Consider the following 23,101-nt stretch of genomic DNA (forward strand, 5'->3'; position numbering starts at 1 on the left):
GCCGCGGGTGTCACCTGCGCTTCCCCGGGGCCGCTGGGGTGGGGGAGGCCGGCGGTAAGGCCGGAGAGCGCAGCGCAGCCCAGATAAAATTGAGATCTCCTTCCTCGGTGCATTTAGGAATGCAACTTCGATGCCGGGAGGTGGGTGAGGGGAAGGCGAGAGCCTGATGTGTGCCGCTTTATTTTCCTTCAACCAGGGAGAGGAAAATGCGATATTGTGGGAGAGGGAGGAGGAGAGGCCGCAGGAACAGGCTGCCTGCAGCCGGGCTGTAGCAGCGACAACAAACAGGTGTGGCTGGGAGAGTTCCAGATAAGTGCAGCACGCTGCTGCTCCCCTCGCTGCCTGCTCTTCTGCCTGTTGCAGGGGAAAGAGGGGCGGTGAACACCAAAACCCTCCGGTGGGAATTGCAGCCTGTGTTTCCTGTCCTGGGGCAGCAACGTGGTTTGGTTTTTGGACCAGCTCATGCAGTGAGGGAGGGAGGAAGGAAGGATTTGTGGGCTCCCAACTTGTATCAGTGTGGAAGTGGGATGAGCAATAGGGAGGCTGTTCTTCCAGCACCGGTGTAACTGCTCCTGGGAGTGTACGGTGAAAGGTTATAGGAGCCAGATTATGTCACCTTACTGATGTGCTGGTCCAAATCTTTGATGATGGGGGGAAGCTCAAGCTGTGATTCGTGCACAGTGCTAGCGATGAGGAAATGTTCTGGAAAAGATGTCTCTCTTCCCTCCCCCCCTCCCCCCCCATATTTCATCATTTCATTGATTGGATTCAGCTGCATGCTTCATTTTTTTAAACAATCCTTTCTTCAGACCCTTAGTCTTAGTTTGCTGTGGGAATATTTCCAGGGCTGCAGAGCTCCTACACATGGCACATGGGCAGCAGATCCTGGTACACCCTTCACAACTGCTTGTTGCCATGAGACATTTAAGACATGAACACAAAGTGCAGGAGGCAGTGCTGGGTCCCATGGCACAGGGAAATTTCGGAACTGCAGCTATGCACTGGTGTACTTCCACACTTTGTTAATAGCTCACGTTAATGTGTGTTGTGTTTTTTTGTGTTTAGGATGTATAAAGATTAAGTGCCAAGCACCAAAATGAGCGTGACTTCGTGGTTCTTGGTGAGCAGCACTGGCATTCGCCATCGGCTCCCTCGGGAGATGATATTTGTTGGCAGAGATGACTGTGAACTGATGCTCCAGGTAACATGGCTTTTTTTTTATTATTTCTTCTGAAGATGCAGTAGATGTGAATGTAATGCTGGGGATCTGTAGAGATGTTGCATGCTTTCTTCAAATGACATCTTTGAAAAGGAACTTCCTTTTTTATGTTGAGTCTGCGGTTCCCATGAAGACTTCATATGTTTGTGAAAGTGCAAGTGAGGTTTCTTTCAAATTGCCATGTCATCAGATGGATAAGGAGCTGTAGTGGTGGGAGGTTAATCAAATAGATTAACTATCTTGATGCTACTAGAAGTAGTAAGCAAAGACATACCGTTCTGTCCTGATCTGCAATTATGCTGCTGTTTTTTGTTGCTTTTAATACGTGCACTGTTTACTAGTATGTGTGATTTGAATGGGGGCAGGGTTTTTTATTTGCCTATTTTTCCCTTTCAATTTGATTAAATTGTCAGTGCTTGTATGTCTCACTTAGGTTTATTATGGTAGGAAATACTGATGTTTAGCAGAGAAACTCTAGCTTTTTTGGTGGGGTGAGTAAGATGATGACCTCTTCCCAAAGTAATTGTGTTACTCAGGCAAACTTGCAGCTTCTATTAGTGCTTCCCATACCAGTGTGTCTCTCTGCTGGACCTAATCCAACGTGTCTGAAGTGTTGACTGTGGTCTGATGTTTGACAGCATAATGTAATGGACGTCACTCCAAACAAATGGAGCTGGAATCTTGCAAAGAGCTTTTGACAGGAGCAGTTTAGCTCAGGAATTTGTAGAAGCTCAGAATTAAATTAGTGTTTCTGCTAGACCCATGCCATGAGTACTTAAATGCAAAAAAATGGTTGATTGCACCTGCCTGTTCCGCTTTTGCCCCTTTACAAAGGTGGCAAATGTGCCTGTTGGTGACAAAATTAGGAAGCTGCACAACAGGGACTCCCTCCCCTGTAGTTATGTCCTAAATGCTTTGCTGATGTTCTACCAGATAGGCTGTGTTTGTAATTACTGCAGGGATTTTGTAGGCTATGTTAGCGGGAGGTCTGTTTAGGGGGGTAGAAGTTCTTGTACGAGGTGTACTTGGAAGGCAAGGTGTTGTCTAGCTGTAATAAAATCATTGAATCGTAGAACAGTTTGGGTTGGAAGGGACCTCTAAAGGTCATCTAGTCCAACCCCCCTGCTGTGGGCAGGGAAGCCCCGTCCAGCCTGACCTTGAATGTTTCCAGGCATGGGGCATCCACCACCTCTCTGGGCAACCTGTGCCAGTGTTCCACCACCCTCAGCATAAAAAATTTCTTCCTTAGATCTAGTCTAAATCTCCCCCCCTTTAGTTTAAAGCCATTTCCCCTTGTATGGATAAGGAGCTGTAGTGGTGGGAGGTTAATCAAATAGATTAACTATCTTGATGCTACTAGAAGTAGTAAGCAAAGACATACCGTTCTGTCCTGATCTGCAATTATGCTGCTGTTTTTTGTTGCTTTTAATACGTGCACTGTTTACTAGTATGTGTGATTTGAATGGGGGCAGGGTTTTTTATTTGCCTATTTTTCCCTTTCAATTTGATTAAATTGTCAGTGCTTGTATGTCTCACTTAGGTTTATTATGGTAGGAAATACTGATGTTTAGCAGAGAAACTCTAGCTTTTTTGGTGGGGTGAGTAAGATGATGACCTCTTCCCAAAGTAATTGTGTTACTCAGGCAAACTTGCAGCTTCTATTAGTGCTTCCCATACCAGTGTGTCTCTCTGCTGGACCTAATCCAACGTGTCTGAAGTGTTGACTGTGGTCTGATGTTTGACAGCATAATGTAATGGACGTCACTCCAAACAAATGGAGCTGGAATCTTGCAAAGAGCTTTTGACAGGAGCAGTTTAGCTCAGGAATTTGTAGAAGCTCAGAATTAAATTAGTGTTTCTGCTAGACCCATGTCATGAGTACTTAAATGCAAAAAAATGGTTGATTGCACCTGCCTGTTCCGCTTTTGCCCCTTTACAAAGGTGGCAAATGTGCCTGTTGGTGGCAAAATTAGGAAGCTGCACAACAGGGACTCCCTCCCCTGTAGTTATGTCCTAAATGCTTTGCTGATGTTCTACCAGATAGGCTGTGTTTGTAATTACTGCAGGGATTTTGTAGGCTATGTTAGCGGGAGGTCTGTTTAGGGGGGTAGAAGTTCTTGTACGAGGTGTACTTGGAAGGCAAGGTGTTGTCTAGCTGTAATAAAATCATTGAATCGTAGAACAGTTTGGGTTGGAAGGGACCTCTAAAGGTCATCTAGTCCAACCCCCCTGCTGTGGGCAGGGAAGCCCCGTCCAGCCTGACCTTGAATGTTTCCAGGCATGGGGCATCCACCACCTCTCTGGGCAACCTGTGCCAGTGTTCCACCACCCTCAGCATAAAAAATTTCTTCCTTAGATCTAGTCTAAATCTCCCCCCTTTTAGTTTAAGCCATTCCCCCTTGTCCTGTCGCAACAGGCACTGCTAAAATGTTAGTGTCCACAGAAGGAGGGCTTGCAGTGTTTGTACTGCTCTGCTAGCTGGCAGTGAATGGCATGGCTGTGCTGCAGTGGTAGAGTCTGAAGCATACTTCTGTTCAACGGCAGATCATTTGTTTGGGTTTTCCTATGAATCACACTATCTTTTATCTCATGTTTCTACATGTCTGACTGGTGAGGCGTGTAAAGGTGAGACATTAAAAATGTGTTCTCTTGTGACTTGAAGGGGAAAACATACGCAGAGGCCTTGGTTTCCAAAAACGTCCTGAGTTTTAGGGTGCCCATCTTAATACCTTTTGAAGGTACTTGAGGTTTTTTTTTTTTACTGTAAGGGTTCAGCACTCTGAGAATCACAGGTCTCAAGTTGTGCACCCTAAAATAAAAGTGCTCAAATATCAGCCATGCTTAAAATGCATTGTTTGTTTCTCTGTTTTTTTATGGGGTTAACTGGACGGTGTGGATTGTGAGCCACTCCATACCACAGGGTATTTCATGCTTCTTTGTAAGTCTGAGTTGGCTTGTCAGTGTTGCGTGTGGACTACCAACCTTGTGATGCTCTACATTTGCCATGCTCTCTTCTAGAAGGTAAATGATTTGGGATTACTGGAGGAGCCAGCAGTATCCGTGAGGGTGAAGCGGTTGTATTTGGGGGCTCATAGGTGGTGGTGGTATTAAAGGAGGTTTTCGTTATTTCACCAGAATGAAGGCTCTGGATTGCCTGTAAAAGCCAGCTGCTTATGTTCATGGGGTGAGTTACATGTGACCCTTTATAAACATATTAGTTTACTGTCTCCAGTAATAAAGCTTTTTCTAGGATCACATGTAAGGTCTTGTTTTGAACAGCAGAGCACATTATTTTCCTAGCCATTTGCTTATAAAGATGGTTTCCAGAGCTACCTTGGGCTCCAAATGAGATGATTGTCGTTAAGACTCAGTGTAGAAGAGAGACTGTGAACAGAGACTTGATATTCAAGCAAAGTTGTGTGTGAGCAGATGGAGGATGAGATCTAAAAATAGACTTTTTTCCTACTGTGACTGTCCATGTCACAAAATCGTTGTGCAGACTGGCACAATCATTTGTCTTGGGGAAAGCTTAAGAAGCAGGGCAATTATCAGAGCAGATGGACAGAGCTCTTGTGACAGTGTTTGCACCTGTAGTATTTCTGTGGTCCTGACCCTGAAACTGTATATTCACTGCACAGTTATTTTGCTTATATATTTCAAGATATTGGCATTTAATCCCTTAAAGTGCACAACTGGGAGCAGACTGGCAGTGTCTGGAGAACGGACTGGAGGACCTGGTCGGTGTTTTTTCGTCTCTAAGACTGTTACTGCTTAGTGATTTCATCATGATACGGTTTGTGGTTCCCTGTTGAGACCATGTGTATTAGACGGTGCGCAAATATACAATGCAAGAAATAACCCTTGTTCTGGAGACCTTGCAGTCTTGCCTTTCTCGTTTTACTGTTTTAGGAGTGTCTTGTCTTTTGATATTTTCTTGGAACATGTTGTCTCAAGTTATCAGATCCCTAAACAGCAAAAAATGATGGCTTTGTTACCAAACAATCAAGCTTTAGTTTCGCCTGTGTTTACTTATTTCATACAGGTACTAGATTTGTTTTCTGGTTAACAAAGAGGTGAAGAAAACCAGAGTCTTTAAGCTTAAAATTAAGTAGGTTTGATAGTGTGGAAACATAATCTACCTTGAAATCTTCTATACTTACTAAGAGGATTAGAAATATTTTAAATGTTTTTGCAGCACTGTAAAGCTGCTAGTACAAGTAAATGCGAGATTTACATTGGGTTTGAATGTTAATGCATGGGCAAAAATGCCATGTAGTGTAGCTTGGCATGCACACTGTTGTTACGCAGAGTCAGGGGTTCAGTTGTGCCCTTTTTCTGAAGAACAGTGCTTGATTTCTTCAACAGTCTCACTGGCTCCCTTCAGGTAACAGTCAACAAACAGCAGGAGTGTGGAAATGTAGACTTTCACTAACTTGCACTAGCATGTTTTTTTCTGTGAAGCTTGGTGGTGGTAGGAAGTAATTCTCTGAAAAGGTTTACTTTTTTTTAACCAAAAATAAGAGGATTTTTGGATTTTTGGACCATCTTGAACAAAGTAATTCTTCCCTTCCCCCCCCCCCCATTCTTTTTGGGAAATATAGTTGCCATTTTTATCAGCTTTGATCATTTGCTTAATGTGACTGGTATTTACTCAGGGGACAAACATTTTGCAAACTTAAAATTTTCACTTAACCATTAAAACCTTCCCCTCTGCCCCTAAACAAAGCCTCTTTTGCATTTTTTCTGAATGTAAATATTTAACGGAAGGGAAAGCAGGGTCATGATTTCCCCGTTTTTGTTTGAGAGAGAGATGTTTATTGGAAAATTTGGGAAAGCAAAATGTTTAACCAGTGCTCCCTTGAGTATTTCCCTCTCTTTAGAGCAATGGTTTGGGCATGCTATTGTCCTACGCGGGCTGAGGTTGTACACGTGAGTGTGAGTTACAGCAGGAGTAGGTGCAGATGGCATGATGCTTTCTGTTTTATGCCTTTGTCCTGTGTGCCTTTTAAGGCAGCATGACACTTCCTATCAGGAGACACTGTTTTCAATTGCTTATAAGTCTGCTAAACTTCGTAACTGTTTGGGATAAGAGTTTATTTTCCAGGCATCTGTTTTAGGCAGTGTGTTCTGGACGTGATCAGCTCCCTTCTTCGGTCTTCGCCATGAGCAACCCTGAGAAAAATGCTGTTTTCTTCATGTAAACTATTTAAAAGTATGTTTAACCTGTTCTTTGAAGTTCTGGCATTGTAAAGCTGGGGGGTGACGCTTTTCAAGAGTAAATGCCTAGGTCAGAGGTGATTTTTTTTTTTTTTAAACACACCCCCCCCCCAATCTAAATGTGTTTGACCAAGTTCCAAACCTTTGGAAAAAAGTTGGAGTTTGCATGTGGTCAGCATGCAACTTGATACTATTGTCTTAAGTCATGTTTCATCCGGGAGTGAGGTTGGTGAGGGGGTGGATTGGAGAATAGAACTGTCACAAGCTGGACAAAGAGGAACTAAGTGCAGGGATGCACAAAGCTGGGGTTTAGATGTAAGAGCAACTGGGCTAGATTAGATCAGGGTGCATCTAGCCTGGTATCCTGACTCAGACAGTGGTCAAAGCAGCTGTCGAGGAAAGTGTGAGGACAAGCCAAGAGTATAATGATACTTGCAGAGTACTTGCTCACCCTATTGACCTCTGTTTCAGGAAGTCAGAGGCCAGATCTTTGCATTTAGTCGTTGGATTTCTACTCTATAAAGCCTCACCAGGAGATTAAGATTTGGCTGAGCGGGGAGGCACGACGAGGAGTCTGTCATGTGTGCAGAGTGAGAGGAGGAGCAGCAGGGTGGTGCATATAGGGCAGAAGCTGTTCAGTGTGGGGAAAGCGGGCATTACAGGACGTGACTGCTGAGCAGCATCTCCCTTAGGCCTGAGATGGGCTCAAGACTCACTTTTATTCTGGTGTCAGCAGATAGCTGTGAAAGCTACTAGCCAAGCATCTGTCACTGGTCTGTATGGGGCATCGCATGGTGCTTATGGTATCAATTAGTCAGTTCAAGTGCTAGGGGTTTGTGAGCTGAACATACAAGTTCATTCTGCTGGTGAATCGGATAAATGGTTACTTGATACTGCTTGAACAGGCATTTCCCTCTTTTTAGCTTGCTTTGGTAAAAAGCTAGGGAATTACAAGTGTTCCAGGCACTGAAGGAACACTCTTACGGCTGCTAAGTCAAGTGTTTAGAACTGCGGAGCAGTTATGACATACCAGTGTGAAGATTGCCTGTGTAATCCTGCTTCTGCCCTTGTGTACGTAGGCATGAAGATGCAATCTGTTATTGTGTCGTTACCGGATATTTTTTCCCCACAGGATCTGTTCCGTGTTTGGTACGCAGGGTGCATGGCGCACTCCACAAATAATACAGTGTGATGGTGAACTCTGTGTGTATGTGACATCTGGTCAAATTAAGGTTTCATTGACCTGACGTATCCTACCTTCCCCAGGCTGTACTTGATAATATGATGTCTCTCCTATGTAGTTTAGTAAGTGTATACGTAAACAGGTGCGAATAGGTGTGGTGTAGTTTGTCTACAGCATTATGCTGGGAGGAAGCAGATGGTGTGAGCTTGGTAGATTATCTTTTTCCTGGTACTTCTAGGTGAATTCACTGCGGTGCAGAAGTCGTATCCCTCCATCAGTCAGGTATTTCCTGCATTGGGAGCTCCCAGTAGAAGCCATGGGGAATCTCTGCTGCCTTTTGTGTCCCGACCTCCTTCCCCATGGAAGCGTGGGGCTGGAGTGGGAAGCTGTAGTTGGGACAGGGTGGTGCCCCGCTCGTGCTGTTTTGTTGCAGTTATCCAGAGGGTGTAAACCAGCACTTAAGTTAGTCCCTGGGCATTGGGAATTGCAGTGATCTTGAGACAGTCATTCATTAGGTGTCACAAGGGAAGCAGGTGTCTTACAGGCAGAAGGGAAAGGATCTAGCCTTGGGAAGGCTCTGCTTTTTGACAGGTAGTGTTTCCAGGTGCCTGGGCAGCAGCTGTGGGAGGAAGGATGCACATCCTGTATTTCCAGGCCTAGAGTTGTTTTTTTGGCTCTTGCCTCTCCCATTGTTATCTGTTGATGTGCAGTTGATGGGAGGATTACGATGTCTGATGAAATGTGGGTTGAGGAGGCTGGAGGCATGGCAGGACTGGCAAACCTGGGAGGGGAGTTCATTGCTGGAGGCAGGGTAGGGAGAGAGGTGATGGTGGCACTGCGGGCAGGTGGTTATTAGGGGTGAGAGGGCTGCGTGCGCCTGGCAAGGTGCTGGAAGCCTGGCCTGTGGAGGGAGGGTTTGTCCCTTTCCAGAGCGGGCAGGGAAAAAGGGGACCCTTTCCATGTCTGAGATCCTGATCCAGGCACTAGCACGCAGCTCGGCTGTGCTATAGAAATTCAGGCTTCTGCCCCACCTAAGATGATGCTTTTCCATGCCTCCTGGGTGGCCATGTAAAACGAAGGGAAACCCAATGCATCTGTGGGCAGCATGTTCCCTGCCTGCAGTCAGGATCTGACCCTGGGTCACTTGAACCGGAGCTCCACTTTGGGAAAGGTGAACCAGCAAGAAAAAAAACCATTTTACCCCAAAATAACAGGCTAAGTTGTTACGGGAACTATGCCGGCCTCCAAATCCCTTTGCCAAGCTGTGGGGATTACAGTTTCATTTTCTTGGGGGATTTCTCTATTTTCTTCAGTGCCTTATTTTTTGCATGAATACTCAGGCCCTGGTCCTGCCACAGATCCACTAAACCCATGATCTTGACTGCAGCAAAGCTCAAGGCAGGAGCCTCTGCAGCTTGGGAGCTGTAATGTGAGTCTAGCTTCCGGATGAGGTGGCTACACCTGCTGAAGAGACATTTGTCTGCTTAGGCAGAGTCATTTAGAAACCGGCAGCACATGCCCCTGGGAGCGATCAGGCTGCCTCTTGTGGGGGTGTCTCACTTGCAACCAGCATTCACTAATACTCTGGAAAAGTACTGAAATGGCCAATATACACAACTCTGTGAAATGCATCGTGGTGAAAGAGGGAGACCCAGTGTTCATATCTGTCATTAAATGTTATCTGGGGTTTTACTTTTGAAGAGCAAAAGTCTTATTTCAGGCCAGAATGCAAGCGATTTTTGTGGTTGGTGGGTTTTTTGTTTTTTGTTTTTTGTTTTTTGTTTTTTGTTTTTTGTTTTTTGTTTTTTGTTTTTTGTTTTTTGTTTTTTGTTTTTTGTTTTTTGTTTTTTGTTTTTTGTTTTTTGTTTTTTGTTTTTTGTTTTTTGTTTTTTGTTTTTTGTTTTTTGTTTTTTGTTTTTTTTTTTTAATGTTGGCTTTGCCTGTCTCCCTACTAAAGTGGGACACTGGAAGAGGTTTGTATTTCCTTACTGGGACACTTGTGCAGAGCACAGTACTGGCAGAAATGTAACCTGTTCACTATGGAAAGTATTTGAGCAAATGTTTATTGCATGCTGCCACCAGAATGCTGCAGTTATCTTGTGCCAGACGTGCACAACAGACTGCAGTGAGGAATAGGGAAACTGCTCTCGTTTGTTTATTTTATCTCCAATACCACGATGCCTCGCGGCACCAGCAGGGCTGAGGTCCAAATCTCAACCCCGAGCAGTAGGTTTTTGCCCATGGTAATTCTCCTGGGGAAAAAGCAGCATCTGTATCTATGTAGACAGCTGAGCTGCGTCTGCTCCCTGGCCCTGTGGGGAAACACAGGCTGTCTGGCTGTATTTCTCCCTCTGCCTTCCTAAGCAGGTCTTGTTTCCTTCTGGGTTTTGCTTGGCGTCTCTGCAGCTCGTGGTTTCATCCCGAGTGCCCTGTTCTATGTGTCAGACCCTTCACCAAACACAAAGCTGTAGAGCGTCTGCAGCACATGTAGCCAGCGTGATGCGTACCTCTGTGGAGACTCCTGCGTGCTTCTGAAGCTGCTTTTGCTGCTCCCATGCTAAGCAGGGGCTTTTGCTGATTTGATGTGTGCGGTTTTGAGAATCACAAGCGAGCTGCCTGGTTGCATGTCTGATTGGAGACTGATGATCCAAGACGGTGGTGGTATGGGACTGGCAGACCCAGAGGTGCCATTCCTATCTGTGATTTGGACTATCTGTTTAATATGATCTTGGTAGAAAGAAGAGCTATAAAATACCTCTGTCTTCAGATATATGCTGCTGTGCATTTTGTCTACTAGGTATTTAAAACATGATGCATTGTAGATAGTATGATGGGGAAGGAGGACAGCCTTATATTAGGAAGTGATTTGAATGTCTTGAAATGCAAGCCCTGGATGAGCTTAGTGTAGTAACAAATCAGTGTCCATGTTTTCCCTTCAGAGAAGTATAAATGTAGTTAATCAGAAAAGCACACAGTGTGTTTTCCTGAGAGTTGTTTTCATTTGATAACAGGTCCAGTTATGGTGAGAACGTACAACAGGTCATTTAAAAAAGGGTTTATTTTATTTTTATTTTTTTATTTTATGTTTATTTTTTAACAGGTCCAGGACACGGTGAGAACGCTGTGTTCTTCCTTCATTCCCAGCCTCTCGGAGTGTAGACTTATTTCTTGCCTGCAGATCACTAGTGCTTAGGAGGACACCTCCCTCCCCTGCCTTCTTTTCCCCTTCTTGATCTCATCTGAAGTGCTCCAGCTCTGGTTTTGTTGTTCAGATCCAAGCAGAATCTCAGTGATCCTTGCTGTAGCTGAGGAGTGCTGCTCACCCCATTGCAAGTGCTGTTCCGGTGAAACAGATTAATTGCGAGGGTGTACCGGTTATTTTCTGCTTTTGACATCTGGGTTTAGACACTTCAGGGTTTTTTAACATTTTATTGGAAATTCTTTTTTTTTTCCCCCACTTGGACCCCTGTGTCCCCTCCCGACAGATGGATCAGTCTTGCCTTTTGTTGTGGAGGTTGTGATTGATCATAAGCAAGGCTCAGTATTTGGTGCAAGTGTGCATTTAAGCTAGACAGTCCTCTTATATTTGTGATTCAGTCCACTTAATTGCGGCTTTTCAATGTATAGATGCCTAAAATCTTTCCAGCGGAGTTGCAGACCATTGGGAGCTCTGCACCTGTGAGCTGCTCTGTAACATGTGTCGACTCAGGCTTCTTAAATCACTTTCTGTGATTGAATGGGTCCTGCATTAGAAACCACTGGGCTGAAGTGACTTCTGCAGGACTGTTCTCGGGCTCTCGGCTGTTACCAGTCGGGAAACCGGTTAGTCTTTTCTTTGAAAGTGGGATTGAGGCAGTCCGCTCCTCTGTGAGAACAAAAGCACGATCAGCCGCTGGGTTGCTGCTGTCACTGCACACAAGAGCAGTTTATGTTAAATGTGACTGATGTTGAAATAAACCACACCTTGGCTCTCAAGTAAGAGTGACCTTTGGCAAGTCTGCATCAAAATAAATAAGGTGTGATTTTAGTTATTTTAAGTTGAGTTTCCTTGGAGACAGGCCCTCAGGAACTCCTGCTGCCAGTTCCTGTGATGTTTGCTGGCTTGACATAAACAAAACTAAGAAAATGCCTCTCTTCTCCACAAAAGCATGAAATTTCACAGAAGTGCGATCTGTGTTACAGTTTGCTGTGTTCCTGGTGTGCTCTTTAAAGAGATACTGAGAGGTAGTATCAAAACTGTGGGTCAGATTTTGCATAGTTTTGACTCCTTTTGCAAAGGGCCATCTTGAACACAGCTGAAACTTCCTTGGAAGATGGGAATTTTTGGCATAAATTGGTTCCTTTGGTGACCTCTTCCTGCTTTTATGTAGGGGAATATCATGCTGCTGGAATACATCTCTGCTCCCCTGTGATGACCGTTGTCTGGTTTGGGACCCCTGAGTGGCTGTAGTCAGCTGTTGTGAAATACAGCAGCCCAAAGGCTGTGCTGATTTACATCAGGGTCAGATCCAGGGCAAATTGAATTTTTGGGAGACAGCTGGTTCCCAGAAATAAACCCTTTTTTAAATGACCTGTGACTTGGTACCAGATAAAATCTACCCTAATTTTTTGTCTGGATCAGCTTTTTGGGATGGAAGCCTTTCTGCCCTTGGAAGGGGGCTAGAGGGATTGTTCTGCCTTTAAATTCTGTTGATCTAAATGAGTGTCTGAGACATGCTGTAAGAAGCTAAAACAAACACTGCTGCACCAGTTAATCAACGTCCCCTCACATCCTTTGGGAACAGTGATGTCCACAATTTTTGGGTAGCAGAGGGACCAAGGAAGACCATGCATCTGTGCTGTGCAGGCAGGACCCCTGTGTGTGGTTGTCTTTGAGTCCAGCAGGATAAAAGGTAGTTCTATAAATGCCCATGGATGGGGAAAGGGGATTTCTACCCATGCTGTGAGCGGAGACGGTCTTCCCCCTCTGCTTTGTAGGTAAGGTGCAGTGAGCCCTCTAGGAGCCCCAGCCCAGGTGCAATGCCCACACAGCCTGATTGTTGTGGGGATGGACCCTGGGCAGGCAGGGTGGTGGAAGGACACCCTCTTGCATCCTCCCAAAGGGTGTGAGGAACCGTGTGGCAGGTCAGGTACAACCCCAGCTCGTGTAGCATCAGCTGCTGCAATATGCGAGGCTGCAGCTGGAGACGTTCCCGTTGTCAGGGCCGTGTGCTGAGGTGAAGGTCCTGGGCAGCATCCCTCAACCATCCTTATCTGGACCATCCTTACCTTACACTGCACATACTTGCCACAGCCACTTGGGTGATTGCAAATTGGACTGAGGAGCTGCATCTAATGTGAATAGTAACAGAGAGAAGCAGCAGCTTCGTACTGCAGACACTTAAGACCTGCCCTACCTTGAGGTCAGGGTCAGACACCAAGCACGGGGATTGCATGGGGGCGAGAGGTTTGCGTGTGCCCCTCCTGGGAGGGTGTTGCTGTGTGTCGTTTCCTGCGTTTAGGGCTCGGGGTAGCAGGAGATTAGGAGTGGGGTGTCCCCGGCCGCATTGTGTCTGCCTGTCCCACCAGTTGTTGTTTGTTTCTTTGGGGAGCAATTGCTGTCCGAGCAGCACCAGTTGGGCAGCAAAGCATTGAGTGCTGCCTCGTTTTTCAGCTGGGACTCATGTGAGCCGACACCCTGAATTTCGTTCAGCAGCGTATGGATAACTGTATTAGTGAGGCAGCTGGAGGCTTGGGGTCACCTGCCCCTCTCCTCACTGCCTCTGCTTGCGATGGCATGTTGTGAACGGTGTGAGGGACATCGCAAGGTGGAAGGGCGGTATTCTGGCCAAGTATGTGCTTGCTCCGTATTGGTACTTCAGGGTTATTCTGGAGGACAGGTCTCCTGGGCTGACATATGCTCTGCAGGGGGAGGAGGTGCCATTTATCAGCTGTTGGGATATTACCAATGTGCTTGACATTGGCAGGGGCAGAAGAAATTCCTGCAAATGGTAGCAATTTGTCCAGAAAAAGCCTTTGTGTTTTCACCAAGGAATTCCCCTGAAACAATCTTTGCCTCTGCATGCTTGCAAGGAAGCAGATAATGGTTTGCTGAGAGCAGTGCTGTGGAAACCAGCATGTTTATACTTGGGAAAAGGGAAGGACTTTACACCAAGAACTTGTTGGTTGATGCCCAGGAAGAGGAGGATTAGCTGACTTAGAGCCTGGCTCATCTCCCTGCTCTGGTAGCACGCCCTACCCTCCCCTGGCCTGAGATACCAGGGAGGTCTCAGTGTCGCGTGCGTGTGCTGATGGAGTGACCGGTTACAGTGACCAGTTGAGGTCAACTGCAGCAAGAATTCAAGTTACGAGAGGCAGTAGGTCTAAATACAGGCTGTCTGGTGTCTTTATAGCTGTTACACTTATGCCATATTTCAATAATAATTCAGAGATTTCTTTCTAATACTTCTTCCTCAGAAGTCTGACACTATTCCTGCTGAAGCGTCATAGTCTGTTTTGAAGATAAGGTGCATTTGATACTTGTGCATTGTGGCAAAGCCAGTGGCACCAAATCACTGTCCAGTTCAGTGTTCTCAAACCTAGCTTTAAATTTGAATTTTCGTAGCGTTGCTTTCTTTCTCATCCCAAGTTTACTAACCTCCTTCCAACTTGGAAAACATCCTAGAATTTAAATCAACTCCGGGACATAATCCTGGGAACAGTATACATTGTTGTGAATAAGTTTGGTTTGTAACTTAAGAAAATGATTTTTTTTCTCTTTGAAAAATAGGAAGAAATCATCCCAAATAGGAACGTCCCTAGTGATGAGGCCACCGGCTTCAGCTGGTGAAAAATGGAGCTCTTCTAGTTTGCACTGGCTGAGACCCTCCCTCCCCCCCCAGGCTTTCAGTTTGACTGGTTTTGTTTTCAGTGTGTATTGATATAATTTATTGAAATTATGGTGTAGTCTTGACAGCCTTCAGTGATTCCCCCCCCCCCCCCCCCACAAACAAGCCTGCAAATAGTCTGTTGTCTTCAGTGAACTGTTTAAACAACCATGGAAGTGTTTACTGTTTATCCTTTGGTTATTTATAGTAGTAAATAATATTTAATCCTTCCTGCTTTTCCCCTCTCTCCCCCTACCCCATATCAAGTTAGTTTAATGTCTAAATGTTGCTTTGATTAACAGTGTCTCTTATGCCTGACTGGTCTCACATTCATTGTGCTTTCATTGCCAGTCCCGCAGTGTCGATAAGCAGCACGCTGTAATCAACTATGACAAGGAGAAAGATGAGCACTGGGTGAAGGATCTCGGGAGCTTAAACGGCGTAAGTAGCAAACCTCCTGGCTGATGGAGACGAACACACGGCATGCTGACTCTGCAAGTGCTCGTGCGCTTACTTAATTCTACTGTTAGACCCTTTTGGGTCACTGCAACTGTTGGCACAAGTTAAGCTAAACATACATAATATACATACGTATTTGCAAGGCCTGAGATGGAGGTCATGTAGCATCTCGGAAGAGGAAAGCTTTGGTGAATATTGTATTTCTTTTTCCCTTTCTTCTGATGTCCTTGCAGAATGCTTCAGGGCTCACAAAATCATAGAGCCTCTTGCAAAAGAGGAGGAAATAAATTCAGTCTCATTTTGGGGATGTTAACATTAAACTGGTGAAGATTCTGGAGCAGCTGTTCAGCATGAGCCAGGGTGACCTTTTGGCAATTCAGTTGTCAGTGCATGGAGTGATTTATGGGATGATGAGACATTTAATTTCTTTGGGGAGAAACTATTTAAAACAACCTCTTTTTTTTTTTTATAATAAAAATTGCTCTTTTGCCTGTCTTGAGGCTGGTTTGTGTGAAGACCGAGGGATAATGTGAGCCCAGAACAGGGAGCTGAGCCTGCCTGAATCTTAACCCTTGCTCTGGTCCCGATTCACGCAGTGGTGTTAGGCAGCTCGGTGAGAGCTTTGTCTGCCCACCTGAATTCTGTGATTCTTAAATACACTGTTGTAGTTAAAAATGTCCTAATGTCATAGCATGCCTCTTTTTTGGCTGTTTCTTCATACCAGCAGAGCTATTCCTCTGCTGGAGCAGGTCTAAGCTAGATTCACATAATTGTCTTCCCAGTAGGGGTTTTACTGCAGTCATTGTTTTGGGCTTAGAAACAGAAGCCCTCCACCATCAAAACCACAAAACCACAAGACGAACCCAGAAACTTGTACAAAAACAGTGGCTAAAGCAGACCTCAGCTGTTCCGCCTCTTCTGGCATCTGAAAACAGCAAGAATGAGTGTTAATCCTTCTCAGCTCTAATAGCTGAAGGCACAGAGCCCTGCTGAAATGGGAATATTTCCAGTAACTGGTCTGGGCTCTAGTTGGATCCCTGGTTCAAAACCTGTGGTATTGAACTCATGGTGGTAAAATAGCAGCTGAAAATTCTGCTTGCAAGAGAGGGAAGGCTTGTACCACTAATTCTTTTCTATCTTCACATGCTAAAGCATATGAATTTACAACATTTTAATAATAGACTTGTGCTCAGAGGGGCAGTGGAGTAAAAGGAGTTATAGCAGTGCCTGTCTTCTGCAGTTGGTCAAACACACTTCTGTTGGAGAAGACTGTTGTGGCCAAACTGAATTTATTTTGCATGAAAGAAACATAGGTCCTTATTTGAAAATTTTCATGAAAACTTATTTTTCCCCCCTGAAACTAAAGAAATCACTTTTGAGGACCTTGATTTTAATTCCATTTTCAGAATTTGCTTTTATTTTGTATTTACTTTATGGCTTGTTAACAATGCATTATATGGCTTTGGATAATCTGGTTCATATTAATTGTTGAAATGTTTTGCATTATTTTTATTATAATGCTCAGCTGATTCTGCAGTCTCTATTAAGGGTCTTTTGGTTTTGAAGGTAGCATTTCTATCTGCAATAAGCAGTTTCCTTGGGTTATTTTATCTGAAGTAACTATGGATGAATAGGTAACAACATCAAAATGGGTTTTCTTGCAGACTTTTGTTTTGCAGAAAATTTAGCAAATAATTATTCCTATTCCAGATCTGACTGTTGTGGGATTTTCAAATACTAAAAAATTTCATGCAAATTGGAATTTCATGCCTTTTAACCAGCTTCACTGCTTTTATTCTGAAATTACAGGCCTGTTCCCCAGCTCTTCTGTAAATTGCCAGGAAGCTGGGGGCTGTTGTCTGCTGAGGTTCTAGTTTCCTGCTCTAGCATTTATTTTTCTCCTGTGGTTAATACTTGGTCTTATCATGCATGTTTGGCTTGGCTGAGGTGAGAAGGCAGAAGGAGAAGACTGTGCCTCAGTGGTGAGAGCATCTAAATTCATTTTCTAGCATAAGTTTGATTCATCAGAGCGTAGCTGCATTTGTATTGAGGCTACAAAGACCCAGCGGTGGGTTCCTGGTCTGTGAGGCTGGGTGAATCCCACCTTGTGAGGTAGTGTAACTCCAGGTGTCTGTGACTGCCCCGAGAGCAACTCAGTGCCTAGTCCCCATCAGCACGTTAGTGCTTCTTCAACTGAGTGCCTGATTTATTTTTATTTGGCCTGGGTTATTACAAAAGTACATGGGTTTATTTGTGAAAGATGTCCACGAGTGCTTGATTTGTTCCTCCGTTGTTCTGCGAGAATTGTTCCTTAGGGGATCCCCTTGCAAAGCAGGCATGTGAGACATCCAAGACGTTTGTTCACAGCTATGGAGTACATTTCTTGCACATTTACAAGGATGACTTAGTTTCTTTGGGCCTCAATTAACTGCCTGGAGCATAGGAAAAATGAGTATGCGAATCTTTTGCGTGAGGGGCCTGTTATACTGATATATGGTGTCTTGGACAACGTGGCCTCAGACATCATGGTGATGCCACTGCAAATGCTTGTTTTCCTTTTCATTTCCCCCTTCCTCTGTGATAGGCTTTGCTTGTTAAATTATCAGGCCTTGGCGCTGACACCAGTCTTATTTGACATCCAGTGGAAAGCTGATTCCCAGCTCAGTAATTAGAGTATGAGTTGCACCATTTGCTGCTCTTGCTGGTTGTGAAGGGTGGAGGAGAACCGAGAGCATCTGAAGTTCCTAACTTCAGGCACCTCATTTACGTGTTCAAGTCGGGGACTAAAATTTCATTTGCAGTTGGTGGAAAGGTAAATGTCCCTAGAGGTCCCTTCAGAGCACCTTGCTTTGAAGCATAATTGGGGTGCTCTAACTTGCCCATGGGAGCTACTTGCTGGTGTTTAGTTTTCTAGGGAACTTAGCTCCTCACCTGGCTGATTTTGTGCTAGTGCACCCTGAATGTGTGCAGTGCCGTTGGCAGATGGGCAGGGGTGCCCTCCAGGAGCCCCACCCATCTGAGATACATCACCTTGATACCCTCAGTCAAAAACCATTCCTGTGCTTCTTTCCTGCAGACATTCGTCAATGACGTGAGGATTCCTGACCAGAAGTACATCACCCTAAAACTGAATGATGTCATTCGCTTCGGCTATGATATCCTTCTCATCTGAAGAGGGAGTGGGACGCGGTCTTTGATTGGGTTTTGTGCTGTTTGCTGCATGGAGAGTTAACAGTGCTAGTTATAACTAATGAGTAAGGGTGGTTTTTTTGCCTCCTGGAGCCTTTGGATGGCTCGTAAGCTTTTGTTTCTCCACCATGGACCTGATTCAGAGTATATTAATCATTGGACTTTGAATCAGGCCCTGCATTGGCAGTAGTGTCTGTGGAGGTAGTGACTGTGGAGGTGCCTCTTCAGTCTCTTTCTAAAGAAGGGTTGCATTTTTTCTTTTTATTTGGGTGGCAACTGTAGCTGGTACCAGCCGGGGAGCAAAGATATTTCATATGCTTTTGTGTGAACTAACAGCTTCCTATTTTTTTTCATCCAACTTGTGTGATTTTTGTTAATCATTTCACCCAAATGCTTGCTTTCAGAAAATTTGCAGGTCTTCAGCCTTAAACATTTAGCTTGGGGGCTTGTGGTCAGACCCTTGACTCTGTATCGATTGAAGTTTGCCCGTGCAAATTGCTTCTGCCACAAAATGCAAGAGTAAATCTCTCTCTAGCAATAGCAAATTTCACCTCTATCGAGGGGAGGCTAGGCTGCAGTTACTGCTTTGTTTACAGAGTCACAAATCCTGCTAGTGTCTGCTAAAATGCCTTTGCCTTCATCCTTTTCCTTTTTATCCTGATGTGACTGCATGACTGGCTATAAGCATAGATGTTGGAATGCCTTTCTGAGCCTGCAGAGCAACAGTGGTAAGTAGAGGCTCCTATTGCTGCCTTTTCATGTAGTCTAATCCTTTTTTTCACTTTTTTTTCAGTTGCTTCTATCTGCCAAACTTTACCCACTCAGGCTGAATTTAGAAGCAGCAAGTGTCTTCTCCAGGTTTCTTTTTCCTTTTGTGGGGAAATTTTGGTTAAAACAGTCCAGACGTTTCTGAGAATAGAGGTAGAGACTAAGTTTTACCATTGCAGGGGGGGAGGAAGTGTTTGGTTGGAAAACTCTTGTGCATCCTTGACCCCAAGGCCACATTCTTGTGCCTTTTATTGTCCCCATGATAATCAGTTTGTGCTTGGCCATGCTATAGCCCTTGAAATAATCCAAACCTTGCTGGAGCCCAGAGAGCTGAAGCAGTGAGGAGAGGCTGAGCCTCCCTGGTCTTCCAGGGATCTGGAACCTCAGCTCTAAGCAGTGACAGTGCAGGAGCACTTGCTGTTGCAACAGGGATGCTTAAACTGATGTGTGTGCAATCCTGGATCTACTGGAAAAGAGGGTTTTCTAGGCCTTGTGCAAGATCATACTTTTGGTCTTGGTCTCGCTCTGTCTCTTGCCATTTTAGAAATAACAAATCCTTGCTTCACAGTGGTATTTCTTTTTTTTTTAAAAGGGAGGTAATTGCTGATTTTTTTTTTTTAAAAAAAAAGACAGATTATTTGCCTTCAGATCTGTATTTGAACAGGGGGCAGCTGATGAGGGTTCAGGCATACATGGGGGGAGAAAATACTGAGTAGCCCCTTACTGAGTGCTGCCCAATAAAAAACCACTCTTTTTATCTGGGATCATGTCATTAAAGGTGGCGTCTCAGTGCACACATGATGAAGCCTGTTACAGTCCCATAGGCAACCTCAGTTCTAGCTTTTCTTGACTTTGCAACTTTGCAAATGTTTTTTTGATGTAGCTCGTCATGTGTCTTCTGGTCTCTAGATGTGTGGGGAAACTCGTAGAAGATTTCATGTGAACTCCAGTCTAGCAAAGGCATAAGCCAGGGCCTAGAGCGTGGGTAGGTTTTAATGGCTGTGATACAGGTTTAAACTTTTTATAGAAAGCAATTCTGAGCACTAAGCAGCTGAGTTGAAGTGTTTAGTCCTGCAGCCCTTACATGGATATTCATGTGAAATGAATGATTGCATTTATGAATTGTAGAATTTATTGCCCTCAACAGGAAAACTTTAAAGGATGTAGGTTTTAGAGTCATCTTTTTACTTCAGCATAGTTGCTTTGGCAGTTACAATCTCTTCCTCTCCTTTGCTGCTTCAGTGCCACTCTCTTCAGCAGTGCTTTCTGTGCATACTGTGTACAGCTTGGTGTGGATGGCAGCATCTCCTGAGGTCTCCGAGTCAGCTGTGTGCTGTTGCGTAAGAGCATTTGTCTCTTTTCCATTTACAGTTTCACTTACAGGCTGTGTGGAGTTTCCCTGCTATGCCAGCATCACTCGGTTTATTTTTAGTCTAACATTTTCCATCTTTCCTTTTTCCTCCCCTTTGCTCTGTGCTGTGCTGATTGGGTTGTTCATGGTGACATTGCCAGATGCTTCCTTTTTTTTTTTTTTTTTTTCCCCCCTTTTCCCCCCGCAGTGTTGCTGAGGATTATTGCCTAGGCTCAACCATGTTGAATGCCTCCCTTCCTAAGAGGTCACAGCAGCTCATGACCTGATTTACTTTTCATCCAGGAAACTGCAGTGGCTGAAAGGCCCTGTCAGGGCAAGAGAGTACCATACTCCCAAGCATCCTTGCAGGGAGCTGAACTCTACTGTTCCCTTGTCCAGAGCATGTGAGATTGCCCCATCTTGGCCAGGATACCGTGGGGAGAGAGTGGTCTGCCTGGAGCTGCCAGCTGGGTGGAGAGGAGTGGGGTGTGAGTTGTCAGGGGTCTGGTTGCTCCCCTGGGTCCTGCATGGAGCTGCTAATGCTCCGCCAAGCTTCTCCTGCCCTGCTCCCATTGTCCGCTGCCCTTCAGTTGGCATGGGTCTGGCCAGCAGACGTGATTGCACTCTCTCTTGCAAAACATGCACGACAAAGACCATGGTGGAATACAGCGCAGGCAACTTTTAGTACCCTGTGTATTCTAAGCTTTTCTGGTTTTTATGATCTTGTTTTCTTTCTGTGACTAAATGCTAGAGTTCTCTGTCTATCCAATTCCTTTGCCATTTCCTTAATGAGTTCTGTACATTCGAACATGTATGTCCTGGAACAAATTCAACACAAAGTCCCAGAAGAAGCGTTAAAGGTAAGGGTGTCTGGGTGCAGGTGCATTTTTAAAAAAAAAAATTTAAGTGTTCTAGTAATGGTCAAGCAGACTGAAATACTAAAATACTCTTGACGGCAGTGAAATGTTCCACAGTGTGAGGCTCTCCTTCGATTGGGACTTAATAAAACTTTCCTTTGAGGAGAGATACATTTCCCAGTTATCTCAGCTCTGATCTCTCTTATCCCTGTGCTAACATGTAGATGAAGTTATTTATGATTTCATGACTGCCAACAGAAAAGGTTACTAAAGCTGTAACGTATTAAAGAACAGTCAGCACGTTAGCTTGTGGGTGAAGCACAGCAGAACTTGTTCCGTCCGAGAAGTGGAGCGCAGATGCCTTTTTCTGAGCATGGTGACTTAGGCCAGCTCCGTCACACTTCCTCCAGCAGGCTAAAGTTTGCTTAATTTATTCCTTATTTATATCTCTCTTAATTATATCGCATTTTTGCCTTCAAGCTCTGATGTTTTACTTACTGAGCAGTCCTCCTATGAGTGAGGTGTTTTTTAAACACAGAGTTCAGTAGCAGGTACAAAATATTCAAGCATTCTCTTATCTAAGACAGAAAAGCAACCCCCTTCTAGGTAAGAAAGCTGTCATGTTCAGCTGAGGGAGTGGGCTATCGGTGCCAAGCATCACCTCTTGGCTAGCAGATACTGTCGTCTTCGCCCTGGTTCCATGTTTAGGACTTAGAGAGGATCAGAAATGTAACAGCTAGAATTGGGCAAATGATTCATTGAACTTACTCAGGGGTAATCGGGATGGGTCCACCCTTTTATTAATTTAGTTGTAGTAAACCCACTTTTAAATAGCTCATTTGCTATGTTAATGTGGAGTCTGTTTTAAGGCAGAATCACTTTCCTAGCTGGAGACAGGGTTTGGAGAGAAATAATTAAAATATAGTTTAATTGCCTTTGCTGAAAAACTGAGATAATGCAGATGAATGCCCTGAAAGAATTTATAATGTTGCTTTAAGAACAAAGGGGATTTCAGGATTTGAATCCTGAATGGAAAATGGCCTAAGTTCTGATTCTACTCAGTTTATTCTTTAAAGGATTTCCTAATTAGCTATTTTTACAGAGCTAAGTCACAGTGACCTTCTCATGGACTAGAATTGTCACTTAATGTCTTCCAAATGGGGTACTTGAAGGCCTCTCAGTTGGCATTTCTGTTGTTCTGTAGCCTCTACTCAGGTGTGCTTTCTTTTTGTTGCAGAACATAGCCGCAGTATTTGCCTTTGAGTGATCTGCTTGCGGGGAAGGGTGGTTTATCTTTTCCATGGGCTAGCACACAGATTGTGCGGGCACCCTGCAACTGTTCCTTGTGTCTCTGCAGCATGAGAAGTACACCAGCCAACTTCAGATGAATTACAAAGGCACGGCAATGAAGAGGGCGGAGCAGTCCATGGAGCACGGTGTCTACACTGAGTCCCCGCAAACAAAGCTGGAGAAAGGAGAGAGGAAAGCAATTACAGGTACTTGCTTGGGAACCAGTTAATCAAGATTCAGAACAAAGTGCAGCTTGAGACCTGCACTGGGTCATGATTCTGACAATGCAGTGTTGTGGGTTGCATCTAGGAGCAGTTCCAGAAGGGTCATCTTTCTAAACCTCTGAGTATTCCAGACTGTCAGTTTTTGGAGATTCAGCCTCCAAAAAAAATCAGCTGGCGTGATGGCTCACACATGCCTTGTCACTGTGTGTGTGCTGGAGAACCTGTGGGCTGAGCAGGTTTGGTAAGTTCTTTGGCACCTGTCTGGTCTATTTTTAATTTCCTGATCGCGAGCTGGTGTTTGAACAGAGACGGTGACTCAGAGTAGAAAATGTATGCCTGCTGTGGCGTGATGCTGGCAGGCAGGCAGGCAAAGCAGCAACAAGTCATTTCTTTCAAAAAGCCCTGTATGGTCTTAAACGGCTGTATTTCCTAATCATAGAATCATAGAATCATTGAGGTTGGAAAAGACCTCTATGAT

The 23,101-nt window shown here is 44.7% G+C and overlaps 1 protein-coding gene across 1 annotated transcript in view; it reads left to right on the forward strand.

The window, feature by feature from the left end:
- Positions 1 to 1,096: 1,096 nt before the first annotated feature.
- The window catches only part of CEP170B (centrosomal protein 170B), a 60,648-nt gene continuing 38,643 nt past the window's right edge, over positions 1,097 to 23,101 (forward strand). Inside the window, exons 1-5 of the mRNA XM_019472512.1 lie at positions 1,097 to 1,201; positions 14,837 to 14,926; positions 18,021 to 18,099; positions 21,054 to 21,112; positions 22,467 to 22,605. Coding sequence (XP_019328057.1) covers positions 1,097 to 1,201; positions 14,837 to 14,926; positions 18,021 to 18,099; positions 21,054 to 21,112; positions 22,467 to 22,605 — 472 coding nt within the window. The remainder of the gene's footprint in view (positions 1,202 to 14,836; positions 14,927 to 18,020; positions 18,100 to 21,053; positions 21,113 to 22,466; positions 22,606 to 23,101) is intronic.

Source organism: Aptenodytes forsteri, unplaced genomic scaffold (assembly GCF_000699145.1).
Source record: "Aptenodytes forsteri isolate BGI_AS27 unplaced genomic scaffold, ASM69914v1 Scaffold193, whole genome shotgun sequence".
NCBI classification, from domain to species: Eukaryota; Metazoa; Chordata; class Aves; order Sphenisciformes; family Spheniscidae; genus Aptenodytes; species Aptenodytes forsteri.